Source organism: Oncorhynchus mykiss, chromosome 1 (assembly GCF_057628025.1).
Source record: "Oncorhynchus mykiss isolate SJ-2025 chromosome 1, ASM5762802v1, whole genome shotgun sequence".
Classification (NCBI taxonomy): Eukaryota; Metazoa; Chordata; class Actinopteri; order Salmoniformes; family Salmonidae; genus Oncorhynchus; species Oncorhynchus mykiss.
In genome coordinates this window covers 69,903,670-69,926,560 of record NC_143022.1, presented here as the reverse complement: position 1 = coordinate 69,926,560, position 22,891 = coordinate 69,903,670, and the positions used below count along the sequence as shown (strand labels likewise).

At 42.0% G+C, this 22,891-nt stretch overlaps 1 protein-coding gene and 1 long non-coding RNA gene across 6 annotated transcripts; one reads left to right on the top strand and one right to left on the bottom strand.

Moving 5' to 3' along the window:
• The first annotated feature begins 270 nt into the window (after positions 1-270).
• ncoa4 (nuclear receptor coactivator 4) lies at positions 271-13,406 on the top strand. Of its 4 annotated transcripts, XM_090237923.1 has the most exons (11): positions 328-419; positions 593-655; positions 7,703-7,829; positions 8,736-8,876; positions 9,048-9,136; positions 9,388-9,496; positions 10,098-10,199; positions 10,331-10,453; positions 10,629-11,798; positions 11,956-12,048; positions 12,142-13,406. In XM_090237923.1, exons 2-11 carry the CDS (start codon positions 618-620, stop codon positions 12,145-12,147), a joined length of 1,998 nt encoding a protein of 665 aa, XP_090094049.1. In that variant the 5' UTR covers positions 328-419; positions 593-617; the 3' UTR covers positions 12,148-13,406. The 4 variants fall into 4 exon arrangements, with proteins under 4 accessions (XP_036839032.2, XP_090094049.1, XP_036839024.2 ...); XM_036983137.2 differs by lacking the exon at positions 593-655 and having other exon boundaries at positions 271-419; XM_036983129.2 differs by lacking the exons at positions 328-419; positions 593-655 and adding an exon at positions 5,201-5,751.
• Positions 13,108-21,361, bottom strand: LOC149985622 (uncharacterized). 2 transcript variants are annotated; one of them, XR_016496701.1, is made up of 5 exons: positions 20,613-21,312; positions 19,434-19,508; positions 17,634-17,692; positions 17,372-17,493; positions 13,108-14,809 (listed from the first exon to the last, which is right to left on the bottom strand). It is a non-coding gene; the product is annotated as an uncharacterized LOC149985622 (long non-coding RNA). The 2 variants fall into 2 exon arrangements; XR_016496698.1 differs by having other exon boundaries at positions 14,193-14,809; positions 19,329-19,508; positions 20,613-21,361.
• Between the last annotated feature and the right edge of the window lie 1,530 nt (positions 21,362-22,891).

The window sequence follows — 22,891 nt, the reverse complement described above, 5'->3', positions numbered from 1 at the left end:
GTTGCTGATAATGGCACTCTGTATGCCTATGTAGATATTCCATTAAAAATCAGCAGTTTCCAGCTACAATAGTCATTTACAACATTAACATTGTCTACACTGTATTTCTGATCAATTTGATATTATTTTAATGGGCAAAAAAATGGCTTTGCTTTCAAAAACAAGGACATTTCTAAGTGACCCCAAACTTTTGAACGGTAGTGTACATGTGGAGTTATTAAAGTGACTATGCATAGATAACAACAGAGTGTAGCAGCGGTGTAAAAGAGGGGGGGTCATTGCAAATAGTCTGGGTAGCCATTTGATTAGGTGTTCAGGAGTGTTATGGCTATTACAGCCACAAAGTCCAAATTTAAATTCAGGAAAACACTTGTTTTTGTTTTGTTTAAATGTAAGTTTAGGTCAGCAGTGTGGTTAAGGTAAGGGTTAATGTTAGGTTTAAAATCAGATTTTAAGAAGATACATTGTAGAGATAGCTGGGTGTAAGACTTTGTTGCTGTTCTAACTAGTTACGACCCTGACACGGGACGTTTCATCCGGGTAGAAGAAAAGCAGTTGACTATAGTTTTTATTTTATTATATTTTAAAACAGCTTGCTAACTTAGCTATACACGTCGATGTCTTCGAATTCCAGAGTACAATACAAGGGGAAAAGGTAGGTGCGCTCGGTGGCATGTTAACATTTAGCTAAAAGGTTTTGAAAATATTCCGTTGGCTAACGTTAGCTCCGCTAGCTAACCACGTAAGCGCACGAAAGTTATGTCCATGCCTAGATGGGATCCGTCTTATCAAATTAACGTCAAATGTAGATTTGACCCTTCTCCTAGCTTTAAGCTTATTCTCATAACCTGCTACAAAAAGTCAAATCTGACGTTAATTTGACAAAAGCTATGACCAGGGGAATTTCAGGAGTCGATATTGAACCCATCGGGTGATTGGTTGAGCTCCTTTGCGGCTGAGCCCTTTCCAAACCATGGCGGACAATTTATCTCCATCGGATCTTAATCCAGTAGTAACCACCATCTTCAATTAGTTAACATGAATTATAATACGAATCTGACAATATATTGTCGCAGAAGAGAGCGTGCTAACTACAGTGTTTGATTCATGTCATCCGTTTTTCTTATAAAACAGCTCAGCTAGCTAGCTTGCAAAATGCTAATTCGCGTACACATGGTTATGAGACCATGTGGACATAGCATAGTATCCAGGAGCAAATGGGTTAGATATGATTCCACCATGGGCAGCAACAACTGGCTACTAGTTTGTGTTCAGCCAAATGGGTTCAGCTCAGCTAGTGTATCCAGTGACCGTATTTAGGAGAATAACTAATTACTGAAATGTAGCTAGCTAGATCACTGGCCAGGCAGTGGACGCATGACGTATTCTTTGAAACATTTGTGTTAACTTGCTAATTTTTAAATTATTTTTAACTAGGCTAGTCAGTTAACACATTCTTATTTACAATGTTGGCCTAACCTGGACAACGCTGGGACAATTGTGCGCCGCCCTACAATCACGGTTGGTTGTGACACAGCCTGGAATTGAACCAGGGTCTGTAGTGACGCCTCTATCACTGAGATGCAGTGCGCCAAGCAACACATACTAGACCGTTTGTGTTAAGGTTAAACAAAAAAATTGGTGGGCTTGTTGTTTGGCTGGTGCTAACTGCTCATGCCGGCAGTGCGAGCTGGCTAATCAGATGGCCCTGTAGCGCATGTGTGAGACGTCACGCACTCGAAGGCTCAACCAATCACCCGACGGGTTCTATGTCGAGACTCATGAATTGCCCGCCTTCGTATGGAAGATAATTATCTTGTTACGCTAATGCTAGCTAGTAGGTAAAATGATTCATACTTCATTGAAGCAGTCAGGAGACGGCATTTGTTTAATTATACTAGCTAGCTAACACATGCGGGTAATAACCGAAGGTGTTAGCCAAAACTTTATCGAGGTATCGTTTGAGGCCTGGTGTCAAACAAAAGGGGAATGCGACACATGGGCACATCGCTATCTAGCTATACAGTATATCAGCTTGATTGTTATACAGTGCCTTCACTAAGTATTCATATCCATTTACTTTTTCCCACATTTTGTTGTTAGAGCCTGAATTTAAAGTAGATTTAATTGGTATTTTTTTTACTCTATTATGGACACTAACCCATAACGTCTAAGTGTAATTCTGTTTTTTGGCATTTTTACAAATGAGTTCAAAATCAAAAGCTGAAATGGCTTGAGTAAAGTGTTCAACATGTTTCCACACATATTTACACGCTCTACTGGTCTGCGTCAACTCCTTGCACATCTAGACATCCATGTTGCTAGGCAGGAACTTATATGGTTCCTCTCATTGGTGTAGGCATGGCCCTGGCTCCTATGTATGTGTGTATGTCATGTTCCTCCTCACAATATCTGACCTGACCTCGACCCACATTCCTCCTCTCTAACTCACAGCCCTAACTGTCATACCTTATTAGTGACTGAAACCAGACGTACCCTATGGAGTGGAGAAGGGCAACATGAGATTTAACCATAACATGTTCTGACAGAAGGTAAACTTTCTGCACTTCCCTTTCTCACTCAGTAAATTTTAATACAGCCAGCCAGCCATATGTTAACATGAATAAGGATATTTCAAGTTAGAACCCAACAGACCGCAACAGAGAAGTGAAAGTGATCGGGTGAAATTATGAAACCAAATGCAGCTTTACTATATCCAATCAGAGCAGCAGGATCAATGTACTCTTCTCTTTACAGAAAAACAAACCAGACAGTTGAGTTATTTAAACCAATTAGCACCTCACTTGATGACTGACTGACATGAGAAAGATGTGTGCTTACTTTTTTCTGATCACAAATAATTACAACAAATACCCTGATCATAATTGTATCCAGAAAATTGCCCATATCCTTTACGATACTTGTTTTGTCCGACTACTCGGCACACATCTAGTAGTTACTCCACAATACTAACGTAATTGACAGAGTGAAAAGAAGGAAGTCTGTACAGAATAAAAATATTCCAAAACCAGGGTTTGTTAAGGCTGGTTCATTGAGAGAGAACCTTTATTTTACACTGCTCCTGTGAAATGAAGCGCACTTATTTCCGAAGCTCAAATTCTCACTATTTTTATAGTTCTACTGGATGATGTTAATAAATGTCTTTGGGTTGTGACTCATGTGTGCTATATGTGGCTTATTGATAACAACTCTGTTTCCTACTATAGGCAGTTGGCTGCCTAGTGATTGCAACATTGTAACTCCGACGTGAATAGTTGGCAACAATGTTTTGTTTCCATGAGCTTATTTAGTAGCATAACTAAAATACATTAATTGCGCATGATACACATCATTAGTCAAGTCAATCAATCGATTCCAAATCTTTATACTATACATGACACAGGGTGGCATATGTTAATCTTGCCTAGGGTGGAAGCAGAGCTGATAGCCAGGCCTGACGAACACAATAATTTGCCTCTAATTTACTTGTTTGCTGCGGACCTTGGCCTGCTCAGTGTGCTGCTGCTGTTGGGAAGACAAACCTGTCTAAATTCTTGGAGCAGCTTGCGATGCTCATTAATAATTGCAACAATAACCTAGAACTAACGCTGCAGATAGCAATACCGGGTGATTTGATACGTCATTGTCAGTCAATCAATAATATAATAATTATTTTAGCAAAACGGTTTATCTTTCATTTACAATCTGTAGAAGCTATGATAATAGAAAGGTTCAGTAATTATGTGAGGCATTGCAGCACAGTTGAAAAATATATGGCAAATAGAAATCCAAAATGGATGGTGTTAAGCGATAGATAGGAGGGGTTGAATGGAGCTCAATTGTGGGACTAATAACAAGATAACACATGTAAAACATATGGTCTGTAAAGTGTATATAGGTTCAGAAATACAAAAATAAATCAAAATGGATGGACATCAGAAATAGAGGAAGGTTTAAAAACAAACTAAATCTAACTATTGTAAAAATAGATTGTCTGTAAAAATGTGTATAAACTGAAGGTAGAAGCCTAGGTGTTATTGTTTATTTGTTTACTCCAATTGGGGGAGGGGTGGTAGGGTTTGCAGGGAATAATAAAGGTGTATATGTATGAATGTTTGTGTATATAAATATATGGGGATGCAAAACATTACATTGACGGAAGCAACTATCTTTCCTCAATATTAAATATTAAAAACAGTTGGCTCATAGTTCGATTATTGTGAGATCTAATCCGACATGGGGAAGATGTTTTTTTTAAATCCTTTATTTACAATATTCATCCCATGCCCACACACTTCTAATTCTTAAAAGTGAAAGCATACTTATGAGGGGGTAGTTTTACATTTTTATACACTACCCAAGACCAATCTGTGAGTTAATTTGACATTGGGGAAAAAGTTACTTTGTAAATACTGCAATGTGTGTTGGATTGAATTGAGCTCCTAATCTTTCAAGGTGATGATTGTACTTTTCTTCCCAACACAATACTTAAATAATGTGAGTCCACATTTAAAACAAAATCGGGCACACCATGAGGGATTCGAAGGCCGCCAGAAACGTGTTGTCACTGAAAAATACAGTCAGCTGCAACTGTGATAAATCCGGTTAAAACAGTGTACAGTAAGTGTATATTTTGCATTTGTGAAATTATTTTGTGATATGAAAGTATAGGGCTTTATGTTTATAGAACAGTATTGCAATTGAGAATCGATTCACGTTTAGATGACGTTTTTGGCAGCCAGAGCCAGTCTAAATCCTGGACTTTAAGGAGTAACGGTCCCTTAAAATAGTACATGTTGGGCTAGGAAGACCGCACCCCACAGTAGCAGATTGTCAACACATGATTGTGAACCTTGTCTATCTATGGACACACACACAGTGATGGGCAATTTACTGATTACCAAAACATATTAACTAGTTAACATTACACAATACAATGATTCACTATAGTTAAAACACTGAACCCACTTTTTGGGGATGGCAGCCTGTCACTTGGACCCTCACTGATAACTTTGCAAGTGTGTTGCCCACATGGAAATTGTTAGTTTGTTATTACAATGTAAAGAAATGTAGAATTCACTTGATTGCTTTGACATTTCCAATAGAGAGTAATTTTATGAGCCAAATCATTATTTGTGTCGGTAACGCGCCTGTGCCTGCTCTGCATTTCATTGGTGTGATTGACAAAAGGAAAAATGCTGACAAGTATTCGCTTGGCGGTCTTAGAACCGCCTTTGAAGGGCCCTTGTTTTCCTATTAGTGGTGTACGTGCGGAATGCGAGACTTATGCCGCGTTCAGAACATCTGGGAACTCGGAAAAATACGTGGCCCATATCACGACGTCAGCGATCTTCAGCTGATGTAAGAAGGGCTATATAAATACATTTGATTTTATTCAGCTCGGAAAGTCGGAGCTCGAGGAAGAGGCCCGAGTTGGATGACCGTTCAAATCTACTTTCCCAGTCGGAGCTAGTCCCCCCCCCAAGAGTTCTCTCTTTTTTTTTTTAACGATCGGAAGTCAGAGATTTCCGAGTTCCCATTTGATTTGAACGCGGCATGATGGTGGTTGCTTGAACGTAGGCTCAGACAGAAACTCAGCCAATGACGAAGCGATCAGCCGTGGTTCGTGGCAAGATAAATCATGAAAGCGAGCACTTAAAACTGGTATCCTTTGTTTATGAGAGAAGGGAGCAACATCAGCGGATTTAAACGGACAGATATCAGATATCGCTGGACAGTCCTTAACATGAGGTAGCTATGACCTTGGAGTTTGGTTGGCTTTGTACAGCTGATTTTCAAGAATACGTAATTTTTCGCCGGTCTCTTGCATAGTTAGCCTTGACGATTCAAGCCACGTAGGGACGAACTCCTCCATTTTTTTTTATTTTTTACATGAGCTAATATTACATGACATTTTAAACCCTAATGCATGTATTGACCAACCGGTTAATTGCCGAAGACGGTGCTAATTTTAACATGAGAAATACCTTTAAATGTGTGTTGTCTCCTAATGACCAAAGGAAAGAGTAAAAGCAAGCTGCCCGGCTTCAGGAGACCGCTTACTTTTACTCTAAACAAACTATCAAACAAGTCTCTAAAGCTGACGTTTGTATCAGTTACTTTGTTGCAAGGTACTGGTTTTATATATTTATTTATGGTTGAAGCTGTACTAAGATCTCTGAATTTTACGTTTTACTTTGATCAAATACTTAATCGTGTTGTATGTTTAAACAGTGTAGTTCATTAACTTTGCAGCTTGAGCCTTAAAGTTGAATAAATCCTATGTCAGCTGCTTGAACAAGCACTCACATGAATGGAGGTATAGAAAGGGAAATGTTATGTCCTAAAATTTAAGCTGCATTGAAATACTTGCTTAAACTATAGGCCTAACACTGGAGTGTCAATTTTTAACGATTGAACCTTTGCTCAAATACAACCAGGCAGGGTAGCCTAGTGGTTAGAGCGTTGGACTAGTAACCGGAAGGTTGCGAGTTCAAACCCCCGAGCTGACAAGGTACAAATCTGTCGTTCTGCCCCTGAACAGGCAGTTAACCCACTGTTCCCAGGCCGTCATTGAAAATAAGAATTTGTTCTTAACTGACTTGCCTGGTTAAATAAAGGTAAAATAAAAAAAATTAACTTGGTGATCTCTGAAATCAATGATGGCCATCCAGTCTGATTCTGGACCTGTATTTTGCAACACATCAACCAAATCATCATGACCAATCAACTCGTCAAGCTTTGACTATTTGAATTAGCTGTGAAGTCCTAAGGCAAAAAAACAAATGTGCACCCAGCGGGGGAGGGGGTCCAGGACTGAGTTTGGTGAAACCTGACCTAGAGGGCATGCTGTACATTCACTAACAGTTGTCCATTGTCTGTCAAAAGCCCAGCAAAATGGGTATGACAGGTAGTGATTGAGCAGCAGTTTTAGGATGGGGTTTTGTTGTGGGCTCCATTATGCCTGTGAGGGATGTCATGTGAGACCTCAAAGCTGGTGTAAAGACCCAGTTAACAACAAGCCATGAGACCAATTCAGAACTAATAGGCCTAAATATTCCTTTTAACTTAATTCCCTTGCTAAAATGTACCTCAGTCATTGCTCCCGAGTGGCACAGTGGTCTAAGGCACTGCATCTCAGGGTTAGAGGCGTCACTACAGACACCCTGGTTCGATTCCAGGCAGTATCACAGCCGGCCGTGATTGGGAGTTCCATAGGGCGGCGCACAATTGGCCCAGCGTCTTCCGGGTTTGGCTGGTGACCTTGATCGGTCACTGTAGTTATACCTGTTGGTGGTCACAATGACAAAATGAGTACTGTGATGGGAGTGTGCACCTTGTTTAATTTCTTACGTCTCATACTTATTTTCCCCCACTTCTGTGAAGCAGAAGTGAAAAGGGACAGAAAACAGGAAAGTGAGAGTTTGTTGGTTTCAACGTAAAAGGGAACACAAATTGAGCCTCAGTGCTGACGGTACAATATTTCCATACTCGTGCATTAATTAGACTAGCATTTGCTTTATTAGTGTATAGGCAATGAACTTGATTGTTCGAGCACCCCCTATTCGGCTCACAATCAATCCCTGAAAGCAGACAGTGAGTGGCTCACTGAACCAAGGGAGGATTTAGGTCTTTGGAAAGAAAGAACATTTTTTTCGTGTTATCAGTCTAACCCTGTAACAAAAACGGTATCTCTCTGCAGAATGTCTCTTGTGGAGGAGCGAGAGAAGGCCACCCTCAGGCAGTGTGTGCAGGCGCGCTCTCAGCTGGAGGAGGCCATCGGTGGGGTGACGAGGGCTGAGGCCCAGCTCAAGGACAACTCCAGAGAGGTGAGTAAAGCCACTAGGGGACCATCTTACAGCCTGTGGTCCCACCCAGGGTTGAACAGCCGGGCTCATACGAGCATTTCGCTACACCCGCAATAACATTGCTAAATATGTGTGTGAGCAATGACATTTGATTTGATTTTGATACAATGGGCTCTATGGTGTAAACACAGTGGTTTTCAGGGATTTAGGACAAGCAACATGGTTAGTCACCACAGGATTAAGGAAGGCAGATGGGTATAGGGCGTGTATGTTTTGATGTGCTGGGAAGCCTAGCAAACATGGCAGAGTAGTCATTAGTTCTCTACAAACTGATCCATGGCATTATTGTATGTCATAACTGTGGCAGATATGCTAAGCCCTGTTAGAGCTGTGATGTTAAAATGGGTCTTTTGAGCTGTGATAAAACGTGTCTTTGTCCTCCTGACGTGACCACATTTTTAATGACTAGTATGTGGCTCGTGATGAGGACGAGCAGAGGGACCGGAGAGACCAACAATTGAAACATGACCACCGGATAGTTTCCTTGACCCGCCTTTATAAGGCAGTAGCAGGGAGAGGGCAGGTCACTGCAGTCTGAGGACAGACGGCAGAGGATCCACTACTGCAGCAGCAGCAGCTCACGTCTCACTGCATCTTAGTGAATCATCCAGCCTTTTTCTGACTACCCAGCAGAGGAATAGGTCAAAGCAAAGGTGTTTTCCCTTACTCTTTGACGTGGATATAGTAGTTGACTGTTGGAGGCTAGAATCAGACTTCTGATGGGTGTATAGGTCAGTGTGCTGTCTTGTCTGTGTGTCTGACTTTGCTTAGCTTCAGCAGCAGGAGCGACATCTCCCAGCCATGACTTGGGAGTGTGTGTATGCAGGTCTTTTATTTTATTTTTGTTAATTTCTCTTGTGTTTACAGGTGAAGTCCCAGCTTCACACCTGTATCAGCAGACACCTGGAGTTTATGCGTTCCCGTGAGGTGTGGCTGCTGGAGCAGATTGACCTTGTGGAGCAGCTAAAGGGAGAGGCTCTGCAGACGCAGCTGCATCAGCTTCACTGTGTGAGTAGTACCCCCATGTCTGCAACACAACAATATCTGCACTGCAAAGTGTCTGCTCAGAAACCTCTGAAGATCAAGTTCCATTTAGTCTCTCTCTTTTTACCTTCTCCTCACGTTACCGGTGTCATGTCTGATCTTCTCCTTTTCTCTCCCTCTCTCTTCTGCCCACAGCTCCGAGGCCAGTTTGATATTCTCATTCATCAGCTAGAGAACTCCAACAGCAACAATCTGGCTAACCAGCTCACCAGCTGCATGGAAAAGTAAGAGCTGCCACATTGGCCTCTTGTCTTGAATTGAATGTAATTTTGGGAGTCAGCATTCACAATTATTGTTTACAGTTGGTGTTTAAGTCATGGTGCTTGAGCAATCATTTCAGTCTCAGTATTTGCTTCCATTATACCTCTATAATTAACTTGGGCATAGTCACGTTAGAACCTGAAGTTTGGCAGATGTAAAGTAGGTAGATGACTGTGGGAGGGGTGGGCTGAAATTTCTACTTCTGTGTGTTCAGGTTATCTTCCCTGAACTTGACTCCTGAGGAAACCCCTGAGATGAGCTTCCAGGCTGACACTCGTTACCTGCGTCAGGCCATCACCTCCTTTGGAACCATTGCCACCCAGGTACATGATCCTCTGGGAGCTACAACCAGAATTACACACACACACATCTTACTAACAAAATTCACTTCAGACTGGATTTAGCCCAATGCCCGATGTTGATTTGAGAAGTCTAAACTTTGGCTGTGTGTTTACCGGTTGAGCCTCTTCTCTGTCACCCTGCCCGCATAAAGCGCCCTATCTGCTCTTAATGGAGGTTTACAACTAACACCTCAACACCGAGGCATAAAACTGTACTCATTGTCAGTCTTTGAACGTGTTAATGTTAAAGGTACATTTCATAAGATTTAGACATGTAAATTGATATCAGTTGTTGTCAAGGAAAGAGTCTTAGAAAATATTTCCCATGTTCTATGAAGGTATACAGTCCCATGTTGTATGAAGGTATAGTATACAGTTGCATGTTATCAATATTCTGGGGGGAATCTTGGGAATTGCAGTTTGAGAACAACACAGTGACGGTGTTGGTTATGCTTTCCTCGCTGACTGCCTTGTGGCCCTAGTTACTCCATCTATGTGGTTACTGCTTACATAAAACCCTGACATCTCTCATGTCCTTTAACTATGGATAGAATGTTCATAACTTCCCTCTTTCCTTCCCCAGCACATGGAAGTAGGACCCGTGCTGGATATTGTCCCTCAAAAATCAAATACTAGTGAGCAATCTTGGCTTCAGCAGAGCTGTCCAATCGCAGCTAAGAAACAGGTTTGTACCATGATGACACAGACCCTTTCCATGTGAAGTTGTGATTCCTTTGGTTCTACATGCATGGAGTCCTCACTCACAAGGAAATGCACTGTACTGACATGCACGCCTGTTTGTTTTCTTATATGTAGAGTGCGACGCCTGTACCTCTTTCCGACTGGCTCCTTGGAAACCGTCCAGTGACTACTACCCCAGTTGGATACCAGCCAAGCAAGAACCCACAGGATTGGTTGATCCCCCGCAGCAATATTCAGGTGAGACCAGAAGGTGCAAAATACATTTTCCTGTTGCTTATCTATCTAGACACGGCTCCTAGAAAAACACATTTAATTGTCTATTTTCAAATGAGAAAATATTTGGTCCAATTTTATACCCAGACTATTACAAAGTCAAAAAGGTCATGTTTTTTTTCTTTCCTCTGTCGTCCAGTCATCCTGCCCTAAGGCCCCCTTTGACTTCCACAAGTCCTGGGGCCACCTGATGGACCTGGAGATGTGGCTGCTGAAGGAGGAGACTCCCATCAGAGAGAGAACCAACAGTATCTGTAGCACCAGCAGCAGCTCAACCTTCTCCATCGAGAAGATTGATGAGTCTGAGTTAGACATGGCTCTTGAGGAGGAAGAGAGGGCAGAGATGGTGAAACTGAGTGACTGGCTCATCACCCCAGCTACTGTTGCCAAGGAGCCCACCAGCGAGAGCTGCCAGGCCTCTGATGTTGACAGGTGGAAGCAGGTCTTCAAGCCTTTCCAGGAGGGCTTCTACACCAGCGATTGGCTGCTCAAATCAGACTGCGGCTCTTGCTGTGACAAGTCTGTGGAGATTGAGAACCTGGGCAAAATCTTGTGCCTGAAAACCCCCCCCACCTCTGCCAACACACCCCAGACCCCCAACACACCCCTGGTCTTCAAGCCTTTCCAGGAGGGCTTCAACACCAGTGATTGGCTGCTCAAATCAGACTGTGGTTCTTGCTGTGACAAGTCTGTGGAGATTGAGAACCTGGGCAAAATCTTGTGCCTGAAAACCACCCCCACCTCTGCTGCCACCACACCCCAGACACCCAGCCCTGTAGACAACTGGCTGCAGCAGGCCATTCCAGGCCAGCAGTCCTGCAAAGCCAACGAGTCCTGCGCCAGCTTCTCCCAGTGTGTGTGTGATGAGAACTGCGGCAAAGAGGCCCTCTCCACCTGGCTCCTCAAGAAGGAGGGTCGGGACAAGAACGGGGTCTCGGTGGACAAAAACAACCCCAGCAAGCAGTCCACCCTCTACCACCAAGAGCAAGAACAGAAGGTTCAGGGCATCCTGGAGGCCTGGCTCTACCCTAGCAAGCCTGGCAAGACCATAGGCCCCACATCCCAAGCCTTATCCCTCTCAGCCTGGGTGTCTCAACCAGCCTCACAGGGGGAGGAGAAGGCCAGCAGGGTGGAACACAGCTCCCAGTTCAAAGCCCCCAAGTGGGAGAACCCCTTCAGCATACCACTGCATCCAGAGTGCTGGGTCTTACCTGAGAAGACCCACAGTAGCACTGCTGTCACAAAGGAGCAACCCAGCACAGAACCAGAGGAGGACAAGTGGCTTCTACGCAAGCGGGCCAATGCTCAGGTAAGGCTATGGATAATGAACTGATTGGAAAAACTCTGTCTTTGCATTCTTTAGTTTTGAAATCTCTCAACCACTGGTTAACCAGTGACTCTTTGTTTTAGCCTCAAGCTAAAGCTGGGTCATACTCACAATACTGTGTTCCTTGGTCTGATTTCAGGAGCGACTTGCCCCTCCCACAGTATGTGATCTATTTTCCTGTATGAAAATCGGTGGAGACCAAGAGAAGTGGCTACAACAGGCACCTATACAAGTAAGAACCTCAATAGGCATTCATATTTATCTGAGAACTAATTTGTTAATTATTTGTTCCTGAATTCTTTATTTCTTTTCCCCCTCTTTCCAGATGTAAAAGCTGTAACCAGTAGCTTTGAGGAGATTTTTAGGATTCTATTGTGGAGCCACTTTAATGCTGATCGTCGCACACAATGTCTTGATTAACTTTTTCCTCCAATGCTCGTCTGGGTCTCTTCCCCCCCTCCCCCTCTCTGAGATGTGCCTCTAGTCTGAAGTAGACTGGGGTTTGGATGTACTGCCATCTGGATTTTTTTGAATTTGTCTTCTATAATCATAGCGTTTTCAATGTCAAGCTAGCAAGATGGGCCTTGGATCTAAAGCTAACTCACAATGTGATTTTTGAGAATCTCTATTCTCGAGAAAGTACCAGCTCAATACATTAATGTTTGGTTTGAGGGAGGTGAGGTTTTTATTTTAATCAACCATATTTTAAGAAACCCTTTCTATGGAATGCGGTAAAGAGTTGTCACGCATACAGCACTAGTGCTGTTCACAGAATTCCATCAGTCTGTGACTATGCACTGTGGGTATATCTAGTCCGTCCGTCCCCCCCCCCCCCCCCCCATACTCAAATAAGACTATCAGGTAATGTAAGCTACACTTTGATTTCTATTTCCTAGTATGCTTTCTTCCGATCTGGTGAAATCTTATTGTCTTAAACACCAGTATAGCTTTCTCTTCAATGGCTTCAAAATAGTCATCTGAATTACAAGCTTAACCTAAAGGTGTTCTCCATGACCAATACATCTTCCTTTATCCCACTACCAGTTCTGGTTTATGTGCCTCAAGTTTGCTTCATTGTATTTAGTGGATACGTTGTGAAAAGTGTTGGTTTTCCTGTCCGGTATCACCTGTGTGTTGATTGTATCACTGCCGTGCAAGAGTTGATTGTTTTCATGTTGCAAATATGCAAGCTGAAAATGTTGTGCCCAATATAGTAATTCCATTGAAATTACTTTCGATTGGTTGAATCGAACGAAGCAAACGACTACTGCGTAATCGCAGTAGAACCGATAAAAAAATAACACCTTGTATTGATAACCACTGATATGTCTTTCTGCATATTACCTCTGTAGATGTCTCTCCATAGTGGGTAAACCCAAAGGTATTTGTACATGGCTCTTGAAGTGCAATGGGGAGTTGGGTAGGAGAGGAGAAACACAATGGTGCTTGATGAATGCTTCTAATATTTTTTTTTTTCCCCCTGTTCATTTAACATATTACCATGAAGTACTATCCATATGATCGCTTATCTAACTTTCTCTGCTGTTGTACCTGTACCATATTTAACTCTTAATAAAAACAACACATTGAGTTCTGTTCTTGGACTTCCTCCTTTTGTAACTCAAGTGTTTGAACTTCTTTTTATTTCCCAAACCAAGTTGCAAGCATGGGCAGTTGGTCTGGAGAAATGCACAGTGAAGCATTAACCAATGTTGTGCTGATGACAATATTGGCTGCTGTCACAATGGGGTTGTGTACCCAACTATCGTGGATTAGATAAGCCATGTCAGAACAAGTTTCACCAGTCTTTCCATGATGACAGACATTGGCCACAGGCTCAACCATACTCTGAACTCAATGCACAGGCGACTTTGTTTCTCCCTGCATGTGACGGCCTCAACCTATGGCCTATATCTACTCAGACACCCCCTCACTGAAATGGGTTGAGTCAAGAAGTGCATAGCTCAAATTTCTTGAATACCCTACAACTGCTGCAAGTGTTCTATATAGAATCTGCAAACTGACTTCAATCTATTTTTAAAGGGTTTTCGACCAATAGAACCGTGCCACGACTAGAGACAAGTGGGCTAACTGCTTTGCTCCGTTACCATTTTTCTTTCTGGAACTGCAGACACTTCATGTCGCAAAACCTGTCACAAGTAAACACATGTGAGGACCAATCTAATATGCTATGATACACAGATCAGTGTCATATAATTGAACTCGATGACTGCAACCTTTTTAAATGGCAATCGAAGCAAAATAATCATTACTTCTGAGATTTGTTTAGATGAGCAGAACAGACTTGAGAGCCTCCTTTTCCATCTTTGTGCAAGTCAGGTGAAATCACAAGATGGCTTGGTATGACATTACTGATAAAGGAAATCACATTTTATAGAAAGCAGGACATTATGTTCCCTAAGTTTAACAAACTGTGACTTAAAGACAACGGTAACATTCTCTTGGCATAAAGCAAACATTTGCAAATTACCACATGCAAAGTTGTGGAATGAGATACTTATGTAGACATCCATAGGAAGCAACTCCACCTTTCACTTCAGTAAGACTGCATTCAATCTTTGCAACAACATTCAACTCTGTCAATAACACTGATTCAATGTGACATTTAGTGCAATTTAGGAAAAAGCTGTGCATAGGCAGTTGATCAGATATTCACAGCAATGAATCCTAACACCAGCAACAAATTGATACACATCAATGTGCATTAAATTAGATCTAACACTTGACATCTTCCAGACCTGGCCACCCTTCAATGCAACCTAGGGGCCTAACTCAGGGACAAGAGAAGTTATTATGGAAAGGGAGGATATGTCTACAAAGGTATCAAGATATATTTGGGGGAAATGTTTTGACTGGTCCATGTTCAATGCCGAGCTCAGTAGCGGGTGGGAGGGTTTCCCTTCAGTTGGTCCCAGTTGTTACACAGAGAGCTGATAGAGCCAGGCCCCCTCACGCTGGTCCACGTACACACCCTATTAAAAAAAAAATTGCAGTCACACAAGTCAAATCTAACCAGCCTACACTGATATCAAACCAACAATATCATACACCGACTTATAAACAGTGATGGAATAAAGACTGGAATTCTAGTACCACAGAGACATCTAGCAGCTGACCACCCCCCTCACAGCCACAATAGAACAAAGACGAGATATGTTTCCTCAGTCTACATTCAACACTGACTCTTGACAAAGGCATTGTGAAAGGGCAGTTTGTTGGTGGGAATTTGCACACGCCTATGGAACCTGGAAAGTACACACAGCTAACAGAACCCTAGTTAACACGATGCCCTATGTACCAGGCGGGGTTGAGTGGCGGTTACCACGATGGTGTAAATCATCAGCACTAAGCATGATTTCACATAGATACATAGGAAAGTACACGGGATCAGCTTACAGTTCAGCGTCAGCCTTGAATGGCAAAGCGTATCAATGAGAAGCCATTGCTATGGGCACACAGAAGCAAAGGCAGACCCAACACGTCTTCAGAGTGTATCAGGAGAGCTGAGAAGCAGCATGGTTGGCTGTCCCTGGCCCCTGGCGGTAAGGTACAAGACTGATAAGTTCTCTCGTACTGCAGCCACAGGCCCACACCCACAACCAGCAGCCCCTAGATAAGTGTGTGTGATGCAGTAGGGGTGCTTATGTCACCATGGCAGGAAGACAGAGGTTGCTTGAATTACAACACCCCACCTACCAACACAAGGGAGCCCACAACCATGGGAGCAGAGCACTGATGCAAGGAGAATGCAAAACATGCTGTCATTGTCAAAAACACTACATTGAACTGTTTTTTGATCATTTCCATACACCGTATGCACCAGCAGGGAATTTTTCTAATAGAATAAAGAACCTTTCATATTAGGCTATGTGATAGGGTTGGGCACTGTAGCTAGATACAAAACATTTATTTTCCTTTGTGTGTGTCAGGATTGTTATTCATATCCGACTATGACGCTGTGTGAATCACTACCACTACTATTAAGAGACTTCTCAATTAACCACTAGTCTGAAACCAAATTGAATGGGAGGCAGACTCAGTCAGCAGAGGCACAATGGGATAATGTTACAATTATGCAGGTTGGTTGCCAGTTGCCTCAGGACAACAACAAAAAGTCAAACTAGCTATGTTTATCCTACTTCCCTAATGGACGCAAGAAATTATCTGCATGTCTAGCCGTTTTCCTGCAAGGTTTAGTGACGTGTGTAAGCATGCCACACAAATGCAAGTCCGTAATTGTTTTATTTTTATGTTGATCTGATTCCATCTGAGTGTTCCTCCTGGTGAAGGTCGGGGCCATACAGAGAGAAATGACTCTGGTCTAGACAAGACAAACCCTAACTGGAAACAGGCACCTCTTCACTTGATTCATTTCCAATGGACACATTGCATGAGTGGAATTCTAGACGTTGAACACATCAGTGACAGAGCTATTACGACCATGGCCTTAGTTTGACATTTGACTCAGCAGCACGGCTTTAATGACGTGCGATTAAACCACCTTTTTTGTATTTTTTTTATTACAGCAGGGCTTTAACACAGATGGGGAGAGTATAAACAAGAGTAATTCATAACTAGACTTTGTTTTGTACCATAAAAAGTCAGAAAGGGAAAGATTTGACAGAGACTACATGATGAGTCTAACGTTTAAAATGTGACAGACAGCATGTCTGTTTGACGAGTTTCAAGCATGTTCAGACCAGAAATAATAGTTGTCTGGCAAAGAAAACCCACGGTGGTCAACTCGGACAGCGGAGTAGTGTTCATGTTACAACCTTAACAGTACATGAACTCTAAAGCTGAAACCCGTTGTTGATCCCACGGTTGTATATTTAGTTGGGTGTCCTTAAACCCCTTTGGCTGATGTTGTACCCACGCCCCTCCCTCCCAGTGATATAGCAGTGTTGTCCTGTGCGAGCTTTCAAAAAACTTCCCCTTGTGAATTTGGAGCGACGCATGCTGGGAAATGTAGGCAGCAGAGGGGTGTCCTGTCTAGATGATAACAAAATCTGGCAATTACAGCCTATTGTCCCTCCCTACAAACTCACTGAACCCGTCATCAGTCTAACCAGGAAGTGGTGTCTGCAACAACCTCTTTCAATCACATGCAGACATCTGGGTGGAGTTTTAAGTGGAATCTACAAGGAAAATTAGAAGCATGTCAAAACCTGTTTAACCATTGAGATAAACCATCAGGCTTTCCTGGTCGACCAAACCAGAAAGTCCTAGATTGGTATTTTCTATTAGCTTCCACTAAAAAGAATATGTTGGGGGAGAAAATATAGAAGTGTTTATCATTGTCTGATCCCAAGTGCCAGAAAACATTTTTACTGCAGGTGACAATGTATTTCCAGGTACGCAATTGACCTGAAATGCAAAAGTAAGTGAAATGTGAGCCAGGGCTCTGTCTTTGTTTATTTGTGTGGATGAGGAGGAGACATGAGGAAATGTTTCCAGACAGGAAATCAGATTTTTCCGTTCTGTATTCAACATCATACTATCCAGCCAGCTATTGTACTGTACAAAAAAAGTACCTCTACCAGCCTGTGGACTTGTACAGCATGCCTGTCATAATCCCAGCAGCAACAGTGTTGATGTCATACTCTGCTAACCGTGCCTTCTTGATGGCCACCCCCAAACACACTGTACATCAAAGCTGAGGACACAAAAGCATACAGGGGAATTAATGCCACATTATCTCAATAGAAACAACAATAACAGTATGCCAATGTGTGACACTGCTCAAATGACACCAACGACTGCGTAAATCCTCTGGTGGGGAATGACGGCACTCACCCAGTGGGCCAAGTGTGTTCGCCCATGTCGCTCCTTGGAGGGTCACCAGATTTAGGAGCCTAAAAGTAAGGATATCATATCCATTAAAAACACAGACATCTACAGTCTAAACATCAACTCTGACAAAGTCAATGTGATACAAGGGTTGATTTACGATTAGGGGTTCTAGTATAATGGCCGCGTATTGAAAACCTGACACATGCCCGTTGAAGTTATGCTTCAGTTTATATGGAAATCCTATATCAAAAAGGTTAACCATGAGTTGAGGTGATCATCAGGCAAAGTGACGAACAGCCTGTCAGATGATAATGTAGTTAGACTGCTGTACCTTCATGATTGATCTGATTCAGCTTCAGACATGCACAAACAGTAAAACTGCACATGACACTGTCTATCTTCTAACAGCGAACAGCTGGAAAAAGAATGACCCTGGTCAAACCAATATTCCAACTGGAGCCGGCATTGCAGTGAACACAATCTACCCGTGGCCAAGACAGACTTCGCCCTCCTTCTCCTGTCAGGGACTAAGTCATGTGATTGCTGGGGATGTCAAGAGCGCTGACAAGGCCTATAAACCCAGCTGTGTTACTGCACTAAAAAGTCAGGTGTGTCGACAAAGGTGTGTTAAGCACAGGTATGTGCTGATGAAGACAGCTTGGCTGTCGAAACGTTGGCAATTACATTTTTGCACCTGAGCTCCTAGAGTGTGCGGCTCACTTTTATTTTCAAGTTTTCTGCTCCGCTGGCCAGCACCTCGCCTAAGGAGGTGTGTGTTTCTTTTTCTTCTAGAGTGTTAAGCATTGAGTGTTAACATTATCCCATTCATATTCGGCTATGTGATAGGGTTGGGCACTGTAGCTAGATACAAAATATTTATTTTCCAATGGCCGGGTGAGTGTGACATAATCTCAGTGAAAGCAACAGCGTAGGTCAGATTTACAACAAAACACCATCATATAGGGCTACTATATCCAGTTTTCCATGGAACAATGTGTTATTACTTTTACCGACTGGGGGAAATTATGATGCTGCCCATCAGCATTATAAATTCAGCCAAGAGGTTTGGTGAGAATCAATTTCAGCAAATGTAGAGGTATATAATTCAGTGCTTCTCCCCCCCCTCTCTCTAGCGGTGGTCTGATCCCATTGGCAGTTTACCTTTGGACCACAGAGTAAGATCCTCACTGTGAACTAAGCAGGAGGTCCAGTGTTAATAATTACAAATGATGGATTAATGTCATGCCATGTCACGTCAGATTGTCCATGCATGTCACTTAGTTTTTCTTCTTTGCGTGGAGCAGCATATACTTTGAGTAGATTTAAGTCCTAAATAATCGCCTCATATCTGGAAGGGAAAGCCAAGACTAACCTTTCAAGTGGTTATCCTTTTGGAGTTTAGTTGAACCAATACAGATTGCAGATTGTTCACACAACCGATAAGATTGAGGTTGGCCAAAAATCTTGCTGCTTATGTTATTACCCATATAGATGCATTTAAATACCTTTATAAAGATCAAATGGAACCCTTGAATAATTGTACCAGCGCAATCATAATGGAGAGCATGACAAGTTATCAACCAGCCATATGAAATATTTTGACACATACTGAACAAATTGGTGAAGACTGCCCTCTGCTGGTTGATACCAGAATGAGTAATTATCGTATACTGAAAAAGTGATTGAGACGAACATAACTCTTAATCTGCTTTGTCTTTCAAATCCAGAAATAACTTGTGAAGGAGATCCAATTTAATCACGGCCTCCAAAAGACCATTAATTTCTACAAAGACTGTACATTACGTGGCTTAGACAAAGCCATGTCTTTGGTCTCGGATATTCCTATGAGGAGCCAGTTGAGAGCTCCAACCGCAGCACCTAAAAAGCAACACAAACAAGAATTTACACACGTATATTTGACATTTCATACAGGCTCAAGAGCGAGACTAAGGGTAAAAACAAGATTTCACATGTAATACAACAGCCTCCGATGGTGAAGAAAGCAATGTTCAAATCTATTAGATGTTATTAGCACCGGACTAGTATTACTAGAGAACGTTGGGTATGTAATTATTACCCCCAGAATGTTCGTTATTCCAGAGGACGATTCGGACGGGATTCTTTTTTCCCCCAAAACTGCCCCTTGTAATTATGATTTTATTTATATATATATATTTTATAAATTGACATTGTGACGGAAATATGGAGTTTTTTTCTAGGCGTGAAGATATTTCAACAGGTTCAGGCGATAACAGGCTACACTGAGCTTGGTTCCAAAGTTTCTAAACCATATATAGTCGCCATAATATTTGAATTGAGGAAGTGTGATCATAATCATTAGGATAGTTTGGCGATCCTTAGTAGAAGACGTCCTAAATGCCCCCCAGCCTTCAGATGTGCATCAAACAGCGCACTTGATATGCGTTTTTAGGCTATGGATGAGAAAGTGAACTTGTCATTTCCAAACGTGTAGCTCAGTTGTATGCGGCTTTGCGATCTATTAACAGCAAAGGTTGCATTACATTTGCGCTATTTTTTAAATGATGCATTTGGCGATGGTTATGCATTCGCAAACGTATAAACAAAAGCATTCACTGTGAAAGTTGATACATGAAGGCCTTCATACAGTATATAGCCCATGCGCAGCACTTCTGATCGGATCAGTTATTGTTTTATTTCTCAACCCACGAGCAACACCTGTCAAACTCAGACATTTCTCTCGAAACGCGGGACTAGCATTATCAGAGGACCTTGGAGTTTGCCAAAACAATAGGTTATTCTGTCTGGAATTGTTACTCTCCTGCCATGGCAGATTCGGACGGGACTAAAATTACAATTGTGCTCATGCACATAATTACATTACCCGACCTCCCCCAGTAAAACTAAACACACCCGATTTGTTGTATTGTAGATCCAGGTCCTGAATTTGGCAGATTCCAAGTTTGTGAACCAAAGTCATTCATTATACTAACTGGAACTCACATGTGTAAAATATCTTGGATCCACATTAAGATACGGTGAGAGGGGGCTCATCCCAGCCACTGCGTGAGAGAAAAACACACAGAAAATAGTCAGCTGATGCTCATGGCCACATCAAATAGGTCGAATTGAATTGCAGTCTTTCCATATCACGTTGAGAAATAATTTACGCCGAATTCAGTGTTTGAATATTCAGGCGATGCTCCACCCTTACTGGGTCCACTTGATGATGTATTGTCCATGTTTCCTAATTTACCTGTGAATGTTTTCCTTCCTGGCTCAGTTAGTGAAATTATCTAGTTAACTTACTTTAATCAAGGAATTAGCTATTAGCGCACCTAGGTAAAGGTAACTAGATGGCTTGCAATTTATCGTTAGCCTATATACCAGCTATTCTGGGGAGCATTTAATTCAAACCCATGCTGCTTGTTAGCTATCTATGCTATGTTAGCCAGAAACAAGACGAGGAAGCGCTAGCTATCTTAACGCGAGCTAGCTATCTTCTGAGTATGGTGCGGTAGCTAACTTACTATTACTGAATACTTGTCTCTATACCTTAGCTAGCTACCGTTAGCTTATTTGAAATTGTTGGGTGTACTATTAGTTTCTCAACTCCGACACAGTTAGATAATAGTTTCAAACAATGTAGCTAGTTACAGTAGAGTGACCGCTAGCTAGTAACGTTAGCAGACTTGTTTAAGACATCCACCAAAGATGGTGGATACATTTAAGAGAGTTCACGCAGGCCTTTTAGCGTTGACAGTTTCAGTCTACTTAACTGGGTGTGTCTCCCTTAGACATCAATGCAATAGCAGCTGGGTCTGGTCTACATAGTTAGTTGACTTTCATTAAACTAGAAAAAAGCTGAGGGAAAACAGAGAGTGTAGTATCTCGCTTCCAATTTAATTTCAATTTAAGGGGCTTTATTGGCATGGGAAACGTATGTTTAAATTGCACAAGCAAGTGAAATAGATAATAAACAAAAAATAACAGTAAACATTACACTCAAAAAAGTTCAGAAAGAGTAAAGACATGTCAAATGTCATATGATGTCTATATACAGTGTTGTAATGATGTACAAAAGGGAAAATAAATAAACATAAATGTAGGTTGTGTTTGTTCTTCACTGGTTGCCCATTTCTTGTGGTAGAAGTCACAAATCGTGCTGCTGTGATTGCACGCTGTGGTATTTCACTTAATAGATATGGGAGTTTATCAAAATTGGATTTGTTTTTCAATTATTATTTTTTTGTGGGTCTGTGTAATCTGAGGGAAATGTGTGTCTCTAATATGGTCATACATTTGGCAGGAGGTTAGGGTGTGCAGCTCAGTTTCCACCTCATGTTGTGGGCAGTGTGCACATAGCCTGTCTCCTCTTGAGAGCCAGGTCTGCCTTCAGCGGCCTTTCACATAGTCAAAGATTTCCTTAATTTTGGATCAGTCACAGTGTTCAGGTATTCTGCCACTGTGTACTCTCTGTGTAAGGTCAAATAGCATTCTAGTTTGCGCTGTTTTTTTGTAAATTCTTTCCAATGTGTCAAGTAATTATCTTTTTGTTTTCTCATTTTATTTATTTAATTTCACCTTTATACTCATGATTTGGTTGGGTCTAATTGTGGTGCTGTCCTGGGGCTCTGTGGGGTCTGTTTGTGAACAGAGCCCCAGGACCAGCTTGCTTAGGGGGCTCTTCTCCAGGTTAATTTCTCTGTAGGTGATGGCTTTGTTATGGAAGGTTTGGGAATCCCTTCCTTTTCGGTGTTTGTAGAATTTAACGTCTCTTTTCTGGATTTTGAAAATTAGTGGGTATTGGTCTAATTCTGCTCTGCATCCATCATTTAGTGTTTTACGTTGTACACAGAGGATATTTTTGCAGAATTCTGCATGCAGGGTCTCAATTTGGTGTTTGTCCCATTCTGTAAATTATTGGTTGGTGAGCAGACCCCAGACCTCACAACTGTAAAGAGCAATGGGTTCTATAACTGATACAAGTATCCTAATTGGTATGTAAAATTTCATGTTCGTTTTGATGGCATAGAAGGCCCTTCTTGCCTTGTCTATCAGATTGTTCACAGCTTTGTGGAAGTTACCTGTGGCGGTGATGTTTGTCAGAGGTATGTATAATTTGTGTGCTCTAAGGCAACTGTGTCTAGGTGGAATTTGTATTCGTGGTCCTGGTAACTGGACCATTTTTGGAACACCATTATTTTTGTCTTACTGAGATTTACTGTCAGGGCCCAGGTCTGACAGCATCTGTGCAGAAGATCTAGGTGCTGCGGTAGGCC